Genomic DNA, 17,584 nt, shown 5'->3' on the forward strand with positions numbered 1-17,584 from the left:
AATTATTTAATATTGATATATTGAATGCCTTTTTGGTCCATGCGCAGAATTTGGAAACAGCCACGAGATTGCAAACTCCAACAGCCAATGAAACCTTACGACAATTTCCTGAAACAAGTACAAGCGCCATCCGAGTATGAGATAAACCACTTGCATTCTAACCTCAGTCACTTGTGGGATATGCTTAACAATTTGTTAGTGGTCTTCGGTTCTTACTTTTGTGGTTAACAAACAAGAATTTTGAATAATAGTGGATTCAAAGTAGTTGATTGATTTCCCAAAATATGAATTATTTATTTTACTTTCCTACCAAATGACAAATTTATAATGAAATTGTTTCATCTCCATCTCGTTTCCAGAATGCAGTGTTAAATCTGGTAGATAGAACACTGGCACTGTGAAATCATAATCATAACTGGTGTTGAGTGCATTTGTTCTATCTGAAATTTCAATAATGAATTACAACATAAATACCTAAACAAACAAAACTTATTTTTAGAGAGGCTTCAATATATCAGCCTTACAATGATACAAACTTTCAGCATAATCATGACAAAGGTCCAACAAATATATCATGTAAAGCTTTAAAGGGCTCTCCTGAAAAAAGGAAAAATTGGACGTAGAACATTTACATTCTCAGTGGACGAAGCGTGTGTGTTTTCAACCATACCTTTGTAATTAACTCTGATACACTTACTATTCATTTTTCCGTGAAAGGTTTTTTTCAGCGATCGATTTCGCCACTCGTCTGGTGACTTTCGCGGAAAAATGAATAGTAAGTGTATCAGAGTTAATTACCTATCTCCGCCAAACTGATATCTTTAGATGCAATGTGGCATACCTTTGTAGCCTAGACTGTACTAAACAAAACAAGTTAACTCTAGCGTTTGTAGTTACCAAAAATGTTTACTTTGAACTTCCTGTTGAAACACCCTAGGCATTTAGGCCTTATTGAGTAAATGGACCTCGGGGGTTTTAAGGGTCACTGCATAGTTGCAGCTGAACCCTTGTAAATCCACATTGATCAAGTAAATGAGCACATTGAAAACTTAAGTGCCGATTGTCCTGTGAGCTGATGTGAGCAAGTTGACAGAACTGCTGTATTTTAAGTGCTCACATAGGTAATCCCTTAGGCTTCCAATACCTGATTTATTTACAAAGATCCCAGCAGGCAATTGCTGGAGTGGTACTTTTAACAAAGGTTACAAATACAGTTTAACCTCGATTTTACATTGTCATGGAACGAAGGTGAAAAAACTTAACTACGTGGGGAAAATATAAAATCACTTTTCTTCACATTATTTATCATCTTGGTAGCAGTTAATGACACAGGTCAATTATAGAATAATAATGATAATAATTGCCAGCCTCCGTGGCAGAGTAGTTAACTCAGCACGTTATGACACCAGGTTCCTGGGTTCATATCCTGGCCTGGGCATGAGTGGTGTTCTCATCTTTGTAATTAGCCAAAAGCAGCAGAAATGTGAGGTAAAATATACAAAATCAATCAATCAATTAATATAATGATAGTTAAATTAACCAATCAAAGTTCTCAAACAGATGTGTTTGTAGATTGGTTTTAATACACATTCTACTTTTTGAAATCAGTGGTATGTTATGATGACCAATTTCAATTTCTTTGTCACAGCTTAGAGCAAGACACCTCCGCAGAAGCCCAGGAAGCAATAAGGAACCTAGTGCTAATAGTTGCATCTTTGACGATGTGTGGATATATAGAACTCAAGCCCAGTCAAGCAAGCACAGGCTCCCTCTTCCAGATGACTGCATTTCTACTGCCACAACCTTCAGGGAGAGGTATGTGTTTTTCTTGCACGTAAGAGGTAAACCTTAACTTCGAAGTTTTGCTTTGTTACAATTATTCGGTAATTTTACATACAGTAATTATTCATATGTTTTACTCGCTCTTGAATATCATCAATAATTTATCTGTCCAGTATTGCTATTGTTTTTGTATTATTTTTAAAAAGTAATTTTTAAGTTATCTAAAAAGTATAAATTATCCAAGCTTGCCATGCATTTGGTTGACATAACATTGTATTCATAGAAGTAGGAAATGGTATTACAAATTTATTTATATATTTTCCTTTATTATGTTTTTACATTCATACTACGGAAATGAGAGACGCGGTAATAGATAATTAAGGTACTCACGTTTTCTGCGAAGCTGTTTTACATTATTTTCTGTTAATTTTGGTAACCACTGCCACCATCCTCGTTGGAATTCGTTGTGTTGTTATTGGGCGAACGAATTCCAATGAGGATGGTGGCAGTGGCTACCAAAATTAATAGAAACTAATGTAAAACAGCTTCGCGGAAAACATGAGTACCTTAATTATGTCTTTACATTTTCAGTAATTTTACATTGATACAATATAAGCTTAACATGTGCTTGTAACTCCCCACAGTTACATTAGGTGATTTGTAACTAATTTTATGTAAATATGTTGGAGTTTTGACATGTCTCCAATCCAGGCGCGGCTCGTGCATTATTTACCCGGGGGTTCACTGAAGTCATGTGGCATATATTCAGTTTCCGCAAAATAAACTTCCTTCGCCTAACAAAAGGATGGGGGGCGGGCTTAAAAGATTTGTCCAGAATTTTTTTTATATGGGAGTATAAGGTTTTGTATTAGGGGTGTGAGAATAAATTTAGGGCTGAAACTACAATAAATTGTGCCTTTATGAAAAAAGTTGAGTTTTGTTGAAATGGACGTCCTCAAGTAGGGGCAAGTAATATATTTTTTCCTCAGGAGGAGCAAAAAACACTCCTTCAGTCTGAAGTTACTGCAACGCTTTTATAATAATTACCAAAAATTACTATGACTGAAATTAAATTATATGCGTGTAATATATAATTTTTGGTTTACATTATACAATGAAAATTAAATGTTTGATTTCCCTATTAATATGGCGGGTGCAGAGAATGATAGAAGGACGTAAGGCACTAAAATGAATTAGAGTAATAGTTAAGATGAATTATCATCAAAGTATACCGTATTGGACTGTGTTTTAAGTATGTGTAATATTGGACTGTGCTTAAGTAAGTGTAGTGTTATGTATTTGCTTGTACGTGTGTAAGGGCAAAGATATGTATGTGTGTGTGTGAGTGTGTGTGTCCGTATCTATAGGTTAGATTACCTTTCTTATATGTAATTTCTCTTTGTATTTTTTATTTCTCTGTAATTTTTTATATATTTTTTTTCTTCCTTTTTTTTTTTCAAAATTTTAATTATTTCATATTCAATTTTTTTGTAAACATGGTCAAGTGGAAGAAAAGGCTCCACAGCCTTAACTTCGCCATGTAAAAGAAGACGAAATAAATAAATAAAATTTCCATGGGGGGGCTGCCCTCTTTTCCCCTTCCGGACGTCCATGCCGACTAATCAGAACTGGTCCTACATTTATTAAAGGGAAATGGCAACTAATGGCATGTGCATACTAGAAATCGAACCTGAGACCCTTTCATTGATACAAGATAGCTTTGTTCAAATTTGGGGCTGGTCGACCAGCACACGCTTTTTTTCAGTGGACAAGGAAGTTCGTTTACGTTAATTACGTGCATTTCTATCGGTCATTTCTTACCTGCGCAGACAGCAACGCCTACACTGCATCATGTGACATAACCTAGGTAAAGTCCATCCCTCGCTTCACTCGCAGCATCACTTAATACTTTCCAACAAGTATCCAAGCACTTCAAAAACTAACAAATTTGAGACGATTGACACCGAGCGACAGCGAGTCACGTCTTTGCGCCATTCTTTCTCTTCGCGAACCCGAAGTGTTTCCACCTTTAAGGAAAAACCTCTGAATGCATGCACGAGCTATTTTGGTAATGTATCTCCTTTATTTTAATTCATCGCATCTAATTCCAGCTTTTATTTGTTTCCACTCATCCATCTCTGCCACAATTTTGCATTTATTCCAAGAAGTTCAGTACAAAAATGATACAAAGAGAATATTGAATATGTAATGTGTGCGCTTCAAACTTGAACCGCACACAGCAACACTGGAAGGGAGGAAGCAGCGAGATCGGAGCCTTGTCCCGCGCCTTCTGCGAGAGAACGAACTGCGCATGACCGTTGGGTTGAACATAGGTTCTGCAAATCTCATCTTCCATGTATTTTGTCTTATACCCTCCTCGAGCTTCTGCTCCCGCACGAAGCTTTCACAATGGTAAGAGCTGTCCTGTGGGGGTTCAACTGAGGGTCTGTATCAGGGCGGCCGAATCGCGGTTTCTTCTTCTCAGCAAAAGAGTTCACCGTATTACGGGCACAAATACATGACTTATTGTGTAGAATTTTTAGCGAAATAATGTGAAAATGTAAAGACATTGTTTATTGTTCATTCTCGAGGTGATTATCGTATATTACTGGGGGTTCACTGATCCTGTGCGCTATAGGGCCAACCGCGCCTGCTCCAATCTCAGTGTTAATACATACTGGCACTTTTCTTGGTTAATTTTACTTTAAAAAAATCAAGCACTTGGTAATACAATGGAACCTCGATTTTATGTTTTTCAGGCCACAAAGCCGAAATAACTTAAAATGTGCAAAATTGTAAAATCAGGGTACATTTTATAACATTTTGCTATGTTGCGAACATCAAGATTGAATGTATAATGCGGGAAAATGAAGAAATCTGGAAATGTAAAAATCAGATTCCACTGTGTGCCATAATAAATTGCTTATAGTTATGGTTCCCTAACATTTATATTTTAAATATAAAGAAATTAGTACTCACTTTATCCCTGAAACTGTTTTTTCTTCTTTGGTCTATTAATTTGAGTGGCCACTGCCACCACCCTCATTGGAACTTGCTGTGCTGTTGCTTGGCGTGCGTGTGTGACACGGGCGCAGACGTACAGTTAACAACAGCGCACCTAGCGGCGGCTGGAGAACTACAAACAAAAGACTCATGCCAAGCAACAGTACAGCGAGTTCCAACAAGGATGGTGGCAGTGGTCACTGAAATGAATAGAACAAAGAAGAAAAATCAGTTTCGCGCATAAAGTGAGTACTAGTTTCTCCATATTTATATACTACCGCGTCTCTCTTTTCCCAATTATGAATTTATATTTTCCTTGTTTTTTTGACAATGGCATAGAAACCTTAAATGTAAAATAACAAATGCTTTTTCTCTTAAAGGTGCAAGTGTAAGAAACATACAAGCATTCCAAGTATTACAATCAGTTTTCTTAAAATCCAGCTCTGCTAGTCTCTGCACTGTGATTCTAGATGCAATATCTAGTGTTTATCATTCAGATAATGCAAACTACTTCATCTTGGAAGGACAACATACATTGTCACAGTTTGCTGAAAAAATTCATTTAAAGCCTCCAGAAATCCAGGTAAGGGCTATGTCTGATATTGTGCATTTTAAAGTGATTTTTTTTCTACTTAGGATGTAGGTGTCATATGCTAATTGGGAATCAGTTTTTGAGTTTATAATTCAGAAATTTGAATTGTAAGTTTGAGCTTACAAAAACTTTTAACTTTCTTTTACTTGTGATGCTGCTTACTGATATTAATGTAAATAAAATATTTTAGCACTTTTTGAAGTAATCAGTGATATTTAGCATGCATGTCCATTCCAGTACAGCAATGCCAGCAGTGTTGGTCCACAGCTTTACAGTTGAAAATACTTTTTCTTTTATTTTGAATTTTTCTATAATTATTTTGTACCATCTAAAAAAATGAACTTGTAGTCTTCCCAGTTTATTCATTTTTGAGATGGAAACCTTTAGTGCCATCTTGTGGTTATTTGACAAAACGTCTGTGTATTTTGCCCAACACCCAGACTCGGGGGAAGCAGGAAGAAATGTATAGAGGACTAGGTGACTAAACCAACCAATAACTGGCTAGCTTCTGTGCATGATGCCTTTACTTTTACCCCAGTCGGTGTCAGGGGCTGAAATGTCTCCTGCTGTGTCTACCATAGTGCTGCAAACTGTACAGTTAAATATCTATGTACAGGGATTTTTTGTGCCACATTATGCTATTTCCAGTGTTGAGGCAGATCAGTGAAGCATTTTTTAAAATTATAATTAAAAGCCTTTGAGCACAGTAGACACACAAAAGTATAATTTTTATGTGTGAGGGTGATCGATTGAAAAGGAATTTTTACAAACATTGAAAGCAAAGGACACTTTTATCAAGAAATAATTAATAAATTTGCAAAGGCAGAGAAAGATTACCTTTCACCTTCAAATAGACAATAATTAAATGAAAGATCGTTTTGAAGGAAGAAAGACGTTAAGGATTTTTTGCATGTTTTAATTTTTCTGGGGCTGCTATGGTCATGTTAAAAATTGTGTTTTTCTCGCAAGAAACATTGTGGCTGTATTGTGCTGTTTTTATTGTTGTAGGAGAAGTTTTTCCAACTTCTGGAATTCATCGTGTTCCAGCTCAGTTTTGTTCCATGCAAGGAATTGATATCATTGTCTATTTTGTTGAAAGGGCAGAGCTCTGTTAGCTGCAGCATCATTTGCATGCAAACATTATTAAATATTCTCAGGTAAGCACATATCTAATAGAGAATTATATGTACGAATTGTAATGGTATATATTTTAATTTTAAATTACTTGATTTATAATTTTCAAACCTGTGGTTTCCAGTAATGGGCCTGCATTGCTTTATCAAAATATTTTTTCCTGTCAATTTTATGTACCTGGCAAAGTGCCATGTGACCTGCAGAAACCAGATAACATGGACCCTGATTTTATGTTCCTGAATTTTACATTTACTAAACTGATACCACTTTATACTGATACCCATACCAGTGCCAATACTCTGATTGATTTAACAATTTAAAGTTTTGTTCAGAATATTTATAAATATTTTAGATAAGTATTCCATTGTACACTTATAAAGGGTGTCTGAAATATATGGGACATTTTGAAATGGGAAATAATAGAAGAAGATGGACTTCAAAGCAAGTTTTTCATTCACAAGATGGCCTTCATGTTTTGAAGATGACTTCAGGAAGATGGCTACCATTTGGCCAAACAATTATCTTAATGCTGCAATTGATTGATTGTGGATGTCAGACAAGGCCCATTTTCATCTCAATGACTTCGTTAATAAGCAAAATTTCCGATATTGGGCCCTTTGAAACCCACGTATACTGAATGAAGTGCTGTTACACAGCAACAAAGTGACTGTATGGAGTGCAGTGTCATCGTCTGGCATCATGGGCCCTTATTTTTTTTAAGGTCATTATTCTTATAACATGCTGTGCACCTCTCCACTGCTCCATGATAACTGAATGGCATGGCACCTACTTCATGTTTTGTACGTCACGTGGCACCACATTCCTCACAGTGTTGCCAAGTTACGATTTCAAAAATCCCATATTTTTGAGACCCCCCTTTATAACACACTTTACAAAGGTTTTATTTGGATACTCTTCCAACAATTATATAGAGATAATCAGAATATTAATATAACTATCATTTAATTATAAAATTTAATTTTAGTACACAATTTTTGTGCTTTATTAAATAAAACCAAATTTTGCAAGAATTCACAATATAATTAGACTTGGCAAAAATGTTGCATGGTATTTTTGCGGACTCTGTAAGGTACTGTTTGACCAGCGATCCGAGAGCTCTCGAGTTTTCTGCGCATGCCCGAAGTAGAAGAGTCCAGTCATAAATTGGGGGAGTTTGCGGAACCGCTTCTCTGAAACGCGAGCAGCGCGAGTGTCACGTGGGGAAAGAGAGCAATGTTGCCAACCGGAGAATATTGACACAAGATATTGGAAGTGCTCTGGCCGTGGAGAGGCGTCTTTGCAAAAGCTGAAGTCTTGAACGTAACGCCAGTTCGGCATCTTTGACCCAACCCCAGAGGAAGCCGACTGGACCCGTATCGGGTTTCGAGCCACCACTATGGGCGTCCGGAAAGGGGGGGGGGCAAGGGGGGGGGGTAATGCCTCACGGCGCATAATTGTTTTGTGTGCGGGGGGAGAAATGGGTTTCATACCGAATTCAAATTTATTGTACAAAGCCAATACAACAAGTGGGGATTATCATGGTCAGATGAACTCTACGATCTTCGAAAAGTGGGCAAAGGAAAAACTAATTCCAAACCTTCCCCGTAATGCTGTTGTTGTTATAGACAATGCTCCTTACCACTCTATCGTAGTGAACAAGGTTCCAACAGCTTCCAATACTAAACAAGCAATTTTAGATTGGCTCGTTGCAAATAAGATCGTGCATTGTCCCCAAATGCGCAAAGTTGAGCTATTAGATCTGGTGAGAAGAAACGCGCCTGCAAGGAAAATATTCAAATTCGACACGATACTCCAAGAACATGGTTACGTTGCTTTAAGGTTACCTCCTTATCATTGCGATATTAATGCAATTGAATATGTGTGGGCAGATGTGAAAAGATTTATTCGCGATCGCAACGTAACTGGTGACACAAATATGTCAAATCTGTTAATATACTCTGAACAGGCGATTAACAGTGTCACAGTCGAAAAGTGGAAGAAACAATGCTCTCATGTGTCTTCATTGGAAAATATCTATTGGGACAGAGACGGAATAATCGAAGAAGTCTGCGAGCCTCTGGTGGTCAATTTAAATGACAGTGATGAGTCAGCTTCCGATTCGGATGACTTGGACGATTGAACTACTTTCACAAAAGGTATGCTATTTCACATTTTTTCACATAATTTTCTGCACAACGTCATTCAAATGTTTCTGTTTTTCTGTATGCTTATGTGTTGCACATCATCTTTACGAACATTTCACTTGCGTCATGTTTATTTTGTTGAAATTACATTTTCTTTTTGTTTTATTTTTTGCCAAAATCTTGGAGAGGGCGCCTCCACCGACCACCATTCTAACGATGCCCCTATAAGTGAAACTGCAATTCTTTACCCTACTATCCTTCTATTTAAATTGTAAGAAGGACAAACGGCATGGTTGTGCATGTCCCTTGGTTTTCGTTACTTATGTTCTGGTGGATAAGCATCCTCGCAGATTGGTAACACTGTTCAACGTGCAACCGCGAGCGGCGTTCTCCAGCCTGCCTTCCTATCGCCAACTTCCCCTTTTTCTTGGCACTTTGCCAACTGGAGCTCTCGAATCGCTGGTCAAACAGTACCAATGCCAGAAAGTGTTAGTGGCTGTCAGTGAATAAATACTTTCTTATACTGGGCCAATATTGACACATCAGAATCCCTATCTGCTCAAATCTAACTATGACTTTGTATGTTTGTTTAGGTAATGTGAATTGTGTTAATGAAAATTAAAATTATACTTCTTTCACAGACACAACACCATTTTTAAAGATGTTTATCGTGAAGTTGGTATCCTTGAAGTTTTTGTTACATGTTTACACCGATATGCTGCCTTGTTGAAGGAAAAACAGCAAGCACAAGAAGAAGGAAAAGGTATGGAAAATTGCAGTGTTGCAAAATGTGAAAAAATAAAGAACATTTAAAACACAGCACTAAAATGGTTCAAAATCCTATAAGAAATATAGAATCCACAGGGCAGGAGGAGGTTACATTTAAACAAGTTATTTTTGCATATATGCTTCATACTAAGAATGCGAACTTCCTTTTAATATATTTATATATTTTTAACATTAGAAAACTTTTTACGCCACGTACTTTTTCAAGTTCTAGTGCTGTATAATTGTAAGTTTGAAGGAAAAAGAAATACACCAAGTAGCTGACATCGAGTATAGGGATGTATTTGCTTTTCAGTTACTTAAGCTTTCTCACTTCTGAAAAATTTGCTTTCTTTCAATCTATGTTTTTTTGTATTCAAATAAATGTTTTGGTAAACCTGATTCATGAATATAAACTAGATTATGAAGGAAACAAACAAAAATCAGGTTTATCAAAACATTTATTTGAATTTGGACAAGATTTGGACTTTAAACATGCTGAAAGAGTTAAAAACAGGGAAGCAGTTGTCCTTCATGTTGTTTACTCTTTATGTCTGACTGGCAACTGTCCAGCCTCCTAATTAAGCCACATGCTGTGGTGAAAGCTACAGGAAAACAGAGATACCGGGATACGTGCCAAAAGTGACTGTTACTTGTGTTAACATATTGGCATGTGGTGTGAGTTTTGCTCGCTCACAAGAAAAGGAACCCAAGCATTTTCCTGCAATTCCAGTTTCTATGCAATGTGTTGAATAGACTATATCAAAATCTACATAACACAAAATGTATAGCTCCTATGGAGAATAAGCATAGATAGGAACAATGGGTCTCGCAATATGGACTTTATGTACATAGTGACAAGAAAGGAATCTGCCTACATATGGATAAGGCAATCAGCTAAATGTTTTAGACAGACATACAAATTGCTCCAGATTATGTATTCATCAACCAAGTACTCTTCAGGAGATTTTGTTCTCTCATCTTTTGGTGTTGATGGAGCAAATGAAGAACCACTGCTTTCTTGAATATCAACTAATTATGGGCTTGGTTCTGGAAGTGACTCTTTCCCTACCGGTAACACTAGATCATTGCTGAAATCAATATCAATTTCCTCAACATCAGTTCCTTTTTTATCTATTCTAAGCATCTTCAACAACCTCCTCTTTAAGTAGTTCCTTTTTAATTTGTTTGAAAACTGCAAATTGTTGACTTTTGCTTTGGAATACCTGCTAAACCTGCTAAAATCTTAATGACCAAAGCTTGTTTCATTGTGTACAATGCACACAACAGCTTTCACTTGTGTCTAATATACATCCAACCACTTGGGTACGCAGGATTTTTTTTTCAGGAGATGCTGGAATTGTACGGTGCAGGTACTTTTTTTGGGGGGGGGCGGGTGGAGTGGGCTTGCATACACAATATGATATTTCATATTTTTCAAATTTTCCTCTCTCAAAATGGCTACGGGTTTATTTCAAGGAGGCTTTGCATTTGCCACTCTCATTTTTCCCCAAGTTCTTCACCACTATTATTTGAAAATGTTGATTTTCTCAAAATTTCAGAGGAGGCTGTAGCCCCTAGAACCCCTCCCCCCTCTGCATACGCCAGTGCATCCAACAGAGACAGTTCTGTCTCTCATCTTCTCTTTCTCTGATATCCATGCTCTCCTTCTTCTACCTATGGTCCGTAACATGTGAAATTGAGCCACTCATCTTTTCTTATGTTCTACAACACAAATAAACTGAACTGGCCTTGTTCAAATACAGCGACAACCAAATTGGCCCTTCCTTTTGAGAACATAGATTTTGTATTATAGGAGTAAAATAAAATACTCAATTTACATACAAGTTTAAGGATAATAAAATATTACGCTTTTGTTATTATTATTGTACATTTCTCTATTTTTTGTATTTCAGAATACTCAATTTCAGAAGCAAATGAAAAATTGGGAAACCTGGTAATGGATGCACTGACATTGCTGTTGAGTGGAAATTCAAGTAATGCTAGTGTTTTTAGAGAAAGCGGAGGTGCACGTTGTGCACACAATTTGGTGCCGTATTCAGAATGTAGAGCGCAGGCATTAGGTAAGTCAACTAGTTGTGAATCATGTATACTTCCTGCAGTTGTGATTGAGCAGGTGAAAAATTTTGACCGCTTGGGTTAAGGTACTGGTATGAAGTGCTATTATATCAGGTTAAACCATCTTCAAGTTTCAATTTTTCATTTCCTTTTTAACCGGAAAACGTTAGTACCTTAATTATCTATTACCGCATCTCTCATTCCCCATAGTATGAATTATTCTTTTAAGTTAACGAAAGATGTTGTGATATTAGTCACTGTCATGTTCATTTTAGGTGATATCAAAATGAAAGGAAATTTATTTCCTACTGCAATGTTCCTGCTGTCCTGGAATTCCTGGAAAAATCAGGGAAATCAATTTAGGAGCAAAAATATCATGGAAAAGTCTGGGAACTTTGTAAGAAATATTGAGAAACCTGGAAAAGTCTGGGAAATTGAATGTTTTTTTTATGCTGAAACTGAAAACACGTTTCATTTTTTCCTCTCAACTGATTAATTTATTTATAAGATGGTGGGGGGAGTGTGATATTTCATAAAAATATGTTCTTTCATTATTTTTGTCTATTTTACACTACTTGTCTTGCTTTCACCTTTATATTTCTTCAAGTATATTTGGAGAACAGCATGTAAAAGCTACTTTGTTTTCTTTCTGGAAAAAAAAATGTGAATGTTGTGAAATGCAAAAGTAAAAATGTTGTTCATGTTTTTTATAATAGTCCCAATTTTTTATTACTTATAAGGTGACTAATGTGGTGACAGGGATAATTTCTAAGAACCTGTGTACATTATACATGAAACAAATTTAATTTGATGTTGCAGGAATAGTTCGTGAATTGGTACTTAGTACAGGAGGCGATGATGACATGGGGACATTGTTGGGAATGATGCACACGGCCCCTGCATCTGCTCTGGAGTTGAAAACTGACATTCTGAAGGTAGGAAATTTTATTTAATTGTCTTGAGATTTTATAACAGTAAAAATATATTCAAATATAAATAATTATGAAACTTTTAAAAATAAATATATGTTGTCCCAAATTATGGCACATATCCTTGTTTGTAGATTCATGTTCTTACATCAGATGGTACTGAATGTTTTACACTTATTTTACAATGTAGAAATGCTGAACACTTGCCATTGAATGACTACAGTGGAACCCCGATTTTACTTTCCCTAGTTTTACATTTTTCTGCATTATACATTCAATATTCGTGGTCCCAATACAGCAAAATGCTATAATATTTTCCCTGATTTTGCATTTTCCCCCATTTTAAGTTTTTTGAGCTTGGTCCCCTGAAAAGTGTAAAATCGAGGTTTCACTGTATCATCACCCCTTCCTTTTACCCATGAACGGTTCATAGTAGAAGTGAAATATTTTGATGGATTTGTTCTCAAGTACAATATTTTTTTTCTTTCCAGTCTCTGCTGATTTGCTTACGTGAAAGTCACAGGACAAGAACGGTGTTCCGAAAAGTTGGTGGGTTTGTTTATGTCATGAGTGTTCTTGTTTCCATGGAAGCCTGTTTATCCGAAAACCCTTCACCTCCGTGGGACTCCATATCCAACAAGGACGTTCTGAATCTCCTTCATATGGTGTTCAACACAGTTACGGTTGCGATGAGGTTTGAACCAGCAAATGCCAAATTTTTCCATCATGAGGTAATTTTCTACAAAAATACATTGTACATTGCATGAGCTTTTACCTAGACTGTATTTTGTATAATTTTGTATTTAATAAATGTACATGCAGAATATTAGTATTGGAAATGATGTGATACAGGGTGTTTGAATAAAATGGATGCTTTAAAATGCTACAAGAGAGAGAAATCTGTTTTAATAAGACAAATATAATTGCAATTTTACTGCATTACCATTTGTGTAACAACCATAGTCACAATCGCATTTTCAATATTATATCAAGCAGGTTGACAAACACTTTGATGATGTTCACACTGAAACAGCTTAAGAAGAAGATCAAGCATGACACGTTCAACATCTCAATAGAAATGTTACCAATTTCCACATGGATGTTCTTGAGCTGCTCAATAGTCTGTGGCTAACTTGTGAACACCTTGCTTTTGAGATTCCCACAACAGGAAGGAAACAGAAATAACGAAATCAATTGACTTAAAAGCAACCTAATGGTTGTTACTTTTATAAAATGCTGTAATAGTAACCACATCTAACAGTATATTCCATCATTCCAAGTTTGAAAAATGGCATAGTTTTGGTTAGACATTTGACAGTCATTATGTATTGCCAACTATATTGACAGCAAGCAAAGGTGTCTATTTTATTTAAACACCTTGCATACAACTAATACTTCTACCTTGGAAAAGAAAATTGTGTATTCAGAATTTACTTTACTAAACCTGGTGCATGTACTTGTAGAAGTATCAGACTGGTAAATTTATCAACAATACACTAATATGCCTACTTTGGCTGGTACCATTAGAGTGCTGAATAATCTATTTGTAATTAGTAGAGGCACATATTTTTGGTAAATAAAAGAGCTACAATTCGGTACAAAAACAGAGTCAATTTCGGGTTCAAAAGCGGTAAATAAAATAAAATTTCGCTGTTATAGTGGTGAAAAAGCAGTATATAAAATGACATTTTGGTTTTTAAAAATATGAATATAATCCAAAATTTGATTTAAAAACTGCACTTACTACACAAAATAAACATATCCCTTATAATATCACATTTATGTCGACGAGAATATTAAGTTTATTCCTGTATAAATGTGTATAGGGGTGTAAGGCATACCTTCCACTTAGGTGCCCAAAAGTCAACCTCACTTCCACATAGTGCACCCTGGGCTAAAGACTAACGCGACTCTGGCGACTGGCACTATGGCCAGTATAATTTTGTGTGTGTTGTCCTGTTTTTTGTTTCTGTGTGTGCTGAGTGCCCGTTTACAGCCTCAGCTTCTAACAGAAGTCTGAAGATTTTAAGATTTTTAGTTATGCAACGATAGAGTTGTTATCTGTAATGGTAAGGGGCTGGCCCCCGTATAATGTGACAGGAGCAAAATAGCCTAAGTGCTGACGCTCCCAAAATTTTAAATTCAAATTCAAATTCAAAATAAATGTGTATATTTTTGCTTCTCAAATATTTACAGCAGAATTAACTAATTTTCCGTGAATTGCATAACTCACAGGATAATTCTGACTTCAGAAAGTGTCGCGTCTGTAAATAAACTCTAAATTTCATGTTTGAGTCTATTTCGCATTTTTCAGCTCATTTCGCATTATTTCGTGACAAATGCACATTAAAAACATGAAAAATTAACATCGATGGAAGCGGCCCAGGTGCCCACCCAGCGTCGATTAACATGGGTAACTGGGGGAAACCCTGGGGGGTAAAGGCGGTCAGGGGCATGATGTTAATCACATCACCCCCACTCACGACCGGATCAAGAAAGTGTAGGGCGTTACCCCCACACCCCCTATATGCCTTCATGGCATGGTGCTATGCACAGGGGAGCACTTTACCTTTTTTATGTGTTATTTCACATTTCGTGTTTTCGTCAAAAACGAAATATGCATGCCTCTAGTAATTATTATTAACTTTTGTAAGGTTTAAGTTTCATTCTTTCATATATGATTTAAATTCAACACTGTTTATCTTGTATTTGGAAATTTTTAGTCAAGCTATGAAGTAAATGGTTATATTTATGTATTTACTGATGATGGAACATTAATTTGTTGCCTTCTGATATTGGCCAATATAGGCATATCATTGTAAAATTATTTATAATTTACAGATGTAGTATTTCTGACTCCATTCCTGTATTGCTTACTCACATTGCTCTGTTTTTTCAGTATATTAATTATTCATACTATGCAAAACATATCAAATTCCACAATCATAATATCGAAAAAGTACATGTCAAATTCAAAGCACACACTCCATCATGCACTACAACCATGAACTCAACGTAGATAGTGGTCATGCACACCATGCTTGGCTTCCCTTACTGCAGCAATTATCACCGGTAAACAGCAGACGACACATACACAGACAGTCAGGTGACAACACCACACCTAGTGGCGATTTAGGAAGAAACAGCAGAAACGTGCCAAGCAACGACACAGCAAATTGCAATGAGTATGGTGGCAGTGGCTACCAAAATTAATAGAAAATTACTTAAAACAGCTTCGTGGAAAACGTGAGTACCTGTATTATATTAATTATGTTGTGCAATTTCTTGCAGATCTGTTTCACAAGTTTATGCGACACGATAAGGCTCCTGGGGTGTTTCAGTAATCAGCAGCAAATAGAAGAACTAGATGATATTCGTGTTGCAAAAGAAGAAAATACATTTCATAATCTCTTCACAGGCAATGTGTTGGAACCAAAGTAAGTACCGTTAAATATTTCTTGTGCATAATGCCACTGTTTGTTTTTATCTTTCACAGTTTCTTTCCTTTTTTTTCTTTTGCGTCTTTATCAGAGTTAAGTACTTGCTGATTAATTCATGTATTAAATAAATAATGCAAAATAAGTAATGAATGAAATATTGATTAATTTGTGATTATGTACGATGATATTTTAACCTTAAAAGAATAACTGAGTATGTACTGTTATTTCAGCATTCCAGATCACATACCACTTGCATTGTCGTATGCATGTATAGTCTTGAGGCTCCTCTACGATGTTGCATTAGATGCCTATGACAAACCAAACATGGCATCTATTGTATCTCTGAAATCTCCTTCTCACAGAAGACATCAACTCGAGGTAGGTACAGAATGGCTGTTTTCTCCTGATGGTTCCATTATATATTTCATCACTCATTCTCATCATCACAATTATCTTAGAGAGGTAGCAAAATAACCAAAATGGAAAACAGTTTAATTGGGAAAATAATGGATCTGAGTTCATTTTACAAAGTTGTCAGACAACGATTTGAACATTCGAAATGTTTTTTTTTTTATATTACCAGTTTTTTAGTATTGTGCATTTCAAAATAAATAAATGCTCTTTCGAGTATAGAGATTGGAGTGTTTCAATAAAATTTCCATGTTTTCAAACCCATTTATGAAAAGGGCCTCCTTGATAGCATAGTGGTAATGTCATTCCCTTGTAATGAAGGAGTCCCAGGTTTGATACCTGGTAGACACGGTTTCAGATCTCTCCACATTCTATCTGTGCATAAAGTGGACTTAAAACTCAAACTCAATCCATTTGTGAACAACTGCAGTAACATTCGTGTGTGTCTCCAGATGACAGTCAACATTTCCTATTGCAAGTATGACAGATATTGGGTAACTTCATAATTCGGAAATTACAATAGACAGATTTGAAAGGCATGAAAGTGGGTTGAGACAAAATATGTAAAATTCACCAGATACATATGTGCTAAATTTGAATTTGAGGTCATAGGCTGAATAATTTAGTGACTGACAAGAATTTCCTTATTTGAATATTTTATTTTATTGGGTAAATTTAGTGTTCAACATAAAAATAATCCCTTTCGAGGTTAGTTGTCCTCCTCGGTAATCAGCAAATCAGCGCTTTCCGCGTTACTGGGTACGACACATGGGAGCCTTCTGAAAATACAAATTTGAAATTGTTGTAATTTTAATGTTGAAGAAGTGTTCTTGGATGCTCTCATGACGTGATTGCGTGCAGGCAATCCTCACCTCTTACGTACCGTCGCACAAGAAAAAATTCCATTTTGTTAAAAGTGCTTTGTAGTAGAAATTCTTCTGATTTCACCAACTACAACACATTTCCTAATGATGCGAAAGAGAAGGTGGTGAAATGTTGTAGTATTATTTTCCTGTAGTTTACGGTTATTACAAGCATAAGAAAACAGTTTTTTCTTTGTGACGTTTCACAAATAGACTGCTTTTTTCACAGTTAAGTTGCTATATTACAACAATGTAACATTGACAACATCCATTATATAACAGATTCTTTTTGTTTAAAAATTACTAACCATTGTTATAACTGTATCTTTAGTCAAAATGAAAATAAATGTCTGATGAAAGGAGCGTGTGTTCTCCTGAAACGTCACAAAGAAAAAACTGTTTTCTTATGCTTGTAATAACCGTAAACTACAGGAAAATAATT

The 17,584-nt window shown here is 36.0% G+C and overlaps 1 protein-coding gene across 2 annotated transcripts in view; it reads left to right on the forward strand.

Annotated features, from left to right (window-relative positions):
• bchs (WD repeat and FYVE domain containing 3 bchs) overlaps positions 1-17,584 on the forward strand; it is a 154,200-nt gene that overhangs the window by 22,136 nt on the left and 114,480 nt on the right. For both annotated transcript variants that reach the window (XM_083131159.1, XM_083131160.1), the window contains exons 7-15: positions 1,649-1,815; positions 5,166-5,368; positions 6,386-6,534; positions 9,297-9,418; positions 11,337-11,504; positions 12,319-12,434; positions 12,920-13,159; positions 15,720-15,865; positions 16,099-16,246. In XM_083131159.1, the coding sequence (XP_082987285.1) occupies positions 1,649-1,815; positions 5,166-5,368; positions 6,386-6,534; positions 9,297-9,418; positions 11,337-11,504; positions 12,319-12,434; positions 12,920-13,159; positions 15,720-15,865; positions 16,099-16,246 (1,459 nt within the window). The remainder of the gene's footprint in view (positions 1-1,648; positions 1,816-5,165; positions 5,369-6,385; positions 6,535-9,296; positions 9,419-11,336; positions 11,505-12,318; positions 12,435-12,919; positions 13,160-15,719; positions 15,866-16,098; positions 16,247-17,584) is intronic.

Source organism: Lepisma saccharinum, chromosome 11 (genome assembly GCF_977018435.1).
Source record: "Lepisma saccharinum chromosome 11, izLepSacc3.1, whole genome shotgun sequence".
Lineage (NCBI taxonomy): Eukaryota > Metazoa > Arthropoda > Insecta > Zygentoma > Lepismatidae > Lepisma > Lepisma saccharinum.